This window comes from Buceros rhinoceros, unplaced genomic scaffold (genome assembly GCF_000710305.1).
Source record: "Buceros rhinoceros silvestris isolate BGI_N320 unplaced genomic scaffold, ASM71030v1 scaffold10243, whole genome shotgun sequence".
Classification (NCBI taxonomy): Eukaryota; Metazoa; Chordata; class Aves; order Bucerotiformes; family Bucerotidae; genus Buceros; species Buceros rhinoceros.
The window spans coordinates 675-6020 of NW_010404195.1; the positions used below are offsets into that span (position 1 = coordinate 675).

A 5346-nucleotide genomic window follows, 5' to 3' on the forward strand; every position below is an offset into this window, starting at 1 on the left:
TTTAGAGCCCTGTTTCTCCACATTCAGCCTTCCCTGGCCCCCACCTGTCTGCTGGGCCTGGCCTGGCTGGTCTCTAGCAGGTTGCAGCAACTCGAATTCCTGTTCAGTTGGTGTCTCCTGGCCTCCCGGGCCGTGCGGGGGCTGGACGTGCAGCCTGAGCCGCTCCTCCCCATTGCTGATGCTACGCACGAGGGGGGCTGAGGCAGCTCTTCCCACGGAAACAGCCACAAGTGCACGTTCGCTTCTGCTTCTGCAAAGCCAGAATGAGCCTGATATATTCAGGGATCTTGTGCAAAATGTGTTGCCAACCACCAAGAAAGAGGAAAATGCATAAAACCAACCTGAAGCAAAAATGAACACAGGGTAGCAGAAAGTGGGAAGCTGAGGCAACAGCAAACCAGGTTGTTTTCAACAGTCCTAGAGCAACTGATGGATATTCCCCATCTTGCAGGTACAGAAGAGGGGGAGCGGATTTTTCGCAAGGTATCAGCTAGAGATGGGCAGACATTTTCTAGGTGAACTTAATAAAATGCTGGCAGAGCTGGATGGCTTGCCTGAGGATGGGTGATGACGTTTTCTTAGTTAACCTGAATTGGTTTCAGCATATTCCACCCTTCAGCAGGTCTGGTGCGCAATGGGGTGTAGTTGCTGTTGGATTTGATTTGAGACTGATATGCAAGTGGCCAGTCCTTGGATAAGTCCTTGTCCAAGGATTTCACCCTTTTCCTGACTCCCTCTTGCCTGTGGTAAGCAAAGTCAAACCGAGCTGCGGTGGTTGGTCTCCTTCCTGCAGTAATGTTTTGGAGGAGCTGGCCCTGCGGGTCGTACAGGTTTCAAGGCTGCCTTAACCCTCCTTGCCCATTTGGCGAAGAAATATTAGCAGGTCTGTGGTTGGGCTTCTTCTACGATAAAATAGCTCAGACTCAAGAAAACTGTCATTTTATTAATTAGATGGTACGGGGAAAGTAGGAGTTCCATGAGAAATGGCTCTTGAGTAAGGGCAGTGCTGGTAGGGTAGGCTGGGACCCAAAAGCTCAAACCAGTGAAAGTTCATCCACCTGTGGCTGTGATACGGACTCGGGGTGGGGGAAACGTGCGGCATCGTGGGGCTGAAGACAGCTCCTTCCTCTCCTCCTCTTTCTCTTCATCCCTGTGCAGGGTGGCCATGTGCGTGGGGAAATGCAGCCGGATTGTAGGTCCCTGCCTGCTGGTGCTGGGCACGCTCTCTGTGGTAGCCAACATCCTCCTGCTCCTCCCCAGCGGAGCATCGAAGTACCTGGTGGAGGGGCACATCAGCAAGCACGCCAAGGCCATGCCGGGCATCTGGGGAGGTGGCATCATCGTGAGTACCACAGTTTGCGATGCATCCTTCCTCATGTGTCTGTGTGGCAAGGACGAAGCGGGGGAGCAGGTTGCTCCCCTTTGTCCTCCAGCCGTTTTTTCCTTCCTGCAGGTGCTGCTGGCAGCAACCCACATCACAGCAGTGGGGTGGCGATGCACTGGCTGCTCTGACTGCGGCACCCGTAGCAATGTAAGGCAGTGCTGGGGCCCACGTGCCAAAGGAGTCCTAAGCAGCATGTGATGGGATGTTGTGGGTGGCCCCAGGGTGGGCTGTGGTAGGGTGCCACCCCTCCCATGGCCTGCAGCGGGTGGCCCCTGGCCTGTGGTGGGTTGTGGCAGGGTGCCTCCTTGCCCGTGCTGGGTCATGGCAGTGTGCCACCTCTCCCATGGCTCTGAGGTGGGATGTTGCATGGTGCTACTTCCCCAAAGGACAGGCATCCCACGCATGCAGGCATGGGCTCTGCCCCAACGCTCTGTGTGGCAACTGCCTCCCTATCCCCCCTCCCTGCCTGCTTCTGCCCAGCTCGAACTGAGCGATGGCTCCATCCTCAGCCTCAGCTCCCGTGTCTGCAGCCCCTTGGTGAGAAGGGGAGGGGAGTTTTGACCCCTTACTGAACGCCACAGATAACGCATAGCTGCATTTTGGATCCTGCCTGAATTTCACTGTGTCCCCCTCACCCTCACTATGTGCTGCCACAGGCTTTCATCTCCGCCGTTCTCTCCAAGCTGGCAGTCCTGGGTGCTGCCGCCTGCTTTGTTCTCTCTGGGGTGGGTTTGACCAATGGACCCCTCTGCTCCTACAATGCCTCCAAGCATGGCCATGGGCATGAAATCCTCTGGGGTTACCCCTTCCTGGATGCTGGTGACCAGGAGCCTGACATCAGGTGAGGCAGCGGGGTTGAGTTGCCAGTGCTGTCTCAGCAGCTTATTGCGAATTAAATCCATGTAGTCTATGCTGTATGGGGTGGGTGGGCTTGCTGGTGGCGATGCAAGACCCCGGTAGCTCAAGAGGTCCTTCCATGGCTTTTAACATGGTGCTTCCCATCCCCATCACCCTGCTGACCTCCCTCATCCTCGAGATGAAGGACAGGGGATCTGGGGCACACCTTCACAGAGGAAAGTGATGTGATTCCTGACCTGCCACAGGGCAACATCTTGCATCTCCTCCTCTCCCCTTTGCACAGGGCAGAGAACTACATACTCGATCGTCGCACCTGGAGCATCTGCCTGGAGCCAGAAGGTGTCGTGGCCTGGAATGTTGTCCTCTTCTCCCTTCTGATGCTCATCAGTGCTGCTGAGATGGTGCTAGCCTCCCTCCAGATCCTCAACGGCTGCCTTGGGTGCCTCTGTGGCTTTTGTGAGGGGAAGTAGGGACCTGCGATGGTGCCAGGAGGCTGGCATTTGGAGGAGGTATCATCCCTGGGTGACCCTTGGCTGGTGACAAATGCCAGCAAGTTCCATACAGAAGGTACTGTGATATCAGCCTAGTGCAAGGGCCCCATGCAAGACAGACGGAGTCCCCCGTGGGGGACAGATACCCCAGCCCACGTGAAATGCCAAAGCAGCGTGTGTGAGGTCAGCGTGCAAAGGGCTGCCTCTGTGCAGAGCCCTCTGCCTGGGCGGTACCTCTTCCTTCTTCTGGGAGTAGATGCCTTTGTGGCTGGCAGCCCTTTGGGGTTGAAAACCAGCCCGGTGAGTGACGAAGGTGAGGACCTAGCTCCTGGTATCCCAGCACAAGCCCAATGGCTTCCCTGGCTGCTACTCATCAGCCTCCACTCACCTGAGTGCAAAATGGTGACATGGTGGTGTTTGTAGAGAGAAGAGCTGGAACATTAACTTATTTCTGTTAATCGATCTGTATTTATGGCAGCTTGCATTGGCGTTTGTCTCCTGGGCGAGGCAGAAGAGGAGAAGAGACTGGAAGAGCTGATCTGGGCTCCAGCTGGGACTGGGAGACTTGGATGGAGTTGTGTTGGGGGAGGCAGTGCTGGAATTGAGGTGTAACCCCCCATACACCCACACATGGATGCAGCAAATGTTAGGAGCAGTTGCTCACCCCCACTGGCCCAGGACACGTCACACCACCCCACTGCACTCACAGGGCGAGTCACTAGCTTTCGCGCATCCCCCATCCCCATGTCCTCATCCCCCGAACCTTTACAGGGACCGAGTGCGGGTACAGACCTGAACCGGCCTGTGCTGGGAGGATGTTTGCCCCAAAACTGTAAGGTTCAGAGGAAAGTAGCAATGTCCACAGCAGCTTGAAAAAACAAAAGCAATTGACCAGATTAAACAGTAACTAACTGGGCAATTGTCGTGGTTTAACCCCAGCTGCAACTAAGCACCACACAACTGCTTGCTCGGCCTCCATCACAGCAGGGTGGGGGAAATAGAAGTGGAAGCGTAGAAGTGAGAAAACTCTTGGGTTGAGATAAGAACAGTTTAGTTGAAATAAAATAATGTATTTTTTAAAAAATTTAATAAAAAGGAAAATAAGAGAGAGAAATAAAACCCAAGACAAACGATGAAAACGAGAACAATCGCTCACCACCAACCAACCACTGCCCAGCCAGTCCCTAAGCAGCAGCTCCCTCGTCAACCTTCCCCCTAGTTAAGTGCTGGACGTGACATCAGATGGTATGGAATATCCCTTTGGCCAGCTGTCCTGGCTACGTCTGCTCCCAAATAACTAAAACAACTATCAATAAACTATCAACACTATTTCCAGCACAAACCTAAACCGTACCAGCTACTGTGAAGAAAATGAACTCTACCCCAGCACAACAATTTTGGAGAGACCATTGAGAAAAAGAGGAGTTGGCTCGATCATTAAAAAGGAGCAATTAAAAAAGCAATATAAATATTTATGACCATGGGAGGAAAACCCTTGGAGCATGGTGGTAGTAGCAGGTATAATACAGCCGGAGCATCACGTCCCCCTGACCAGACACCTGGCATGCAGGGGTGGCACAGGGTGCTCCTGGCTGCCTTCTGCCCTGCGTTGCTGCAGCCCCCCCAGTATGTATTTCATGGTGTGGGTCGTGTGCTCAGGAAGGAGCCTGGGGCCGGGCTGGTGGCACGTGCCTCCGGAGCCAACCAACGGTACAACTGAAATCACAGCAACTAAAGTGGTAGAGAGCTCGGGTGTGGGAGGGCAATGTCTACCTTCTGCGCCATGCAGCTGCGCTGGCTGGGGGCAGGCCACCAGGCTGTGAGCACCCCGGTGTGCTGGGCTTGGGGTTAGTGCCCTGGGGTCCAGTGCAGGGGGGACTAGGGGCAGCTGGCCTGGGAGAGGCACTAGGAGATGAGGCAGCTCCTTTGCCCCCACTTGCCACAGCGTGAGAGGCCACCATCCCGCCTGGGAGCAGTGGCTGTCAGGGGGATGTTCTGGAGCACATCGTGCAGTGTGAACATGCTGAAGGAGATCTGCTCATAGGGCGACCGTATCCCGTTCTCGTAGAGGCAGCCAAAAGCGATGGCTGGGCCACCAGAGATGGAGGCCTCACTGTAAGGCAGCTCCATGTAAGCGAGGTCTGAGTAGGCACTTGGGCCCTCATATATGACCCATGGTTCGGTCCAGCTCTCCACGTCCCTGGGGAAGGTGCTCAGGTGAACTCCCATGTTGACCCGTGACATGGAGCTGGTGGGGTGGGAGTAGAGGATCCAGGTTGGTGCTTGGAAGAAGGCAGCAGGACTGGGGGTCACTGCAGACTTCCTTCGGACAGAGGTGATGCTATGGGCATGGCCATGATGCCCTGGGGTAGGACAGCCCTCCTTGGGCTTGGCTGGCTCACGGGGGCTGCTGGTGGCCGCAGCGGGCATCTCATCATTTGCTACCTGCGAGATGGCCAGGGACCGAAACCCCAGGAGCATCTCAGGAAGCAGCCGGGGAGCTGAGCCCTGGAGAGGCATCACAGGGTTTTGGGGAGCAGTGGGGACGTACACAAAAGGTGCGGGGAAGCCAATGACGCTGCCATGGCAGCAATGAGGGGGCGCCACCAGCCG

General features: G+C 55.4%; 2 protein-coding genes across 2 annotated transcripts in view; one reads left to right on the plus strand and one right to left on the minus strand.

Moving 5' to 3' along the window:
• Positions 1-1165: 1165 nt before the first annotated feature.
• LOC104490932 (transmembrane 4 L6 family member 19-like) lies at positions 1166-2712 on the plus strand. Its single transcript, XM_010133285.1, has 5 exons — positions 1166-1342; positions 1454-1531; positions 2041-2225; positions 2456-2461; positions 2526-2712. The coding sequence occupies exons 1-5, from the start codon at positions 1166-1168 to the stop codon at positions 2710-2712; spliced, it is 633 nt and encodes a 210-aa protein (XP_010131587.1).
• A 1926-nt stretch (positions 2713-4638) lies between these two features.
• NEU4 (sialidase 4) overlaps positions 4639-5346 on the minus strand; it is a 2175-nt gene continuing 1467 nt past the window's right edge. Inside the window, exon 4 of the mRNA XM_010133286.1 lies at positions 4639-5324. Within this exon, the coding sequence (XP_010131588.1) occupies positions 4639-5324 (686 nt within the window). The remainder of the gene's footprint in view (positions 5325-5346) is intronic.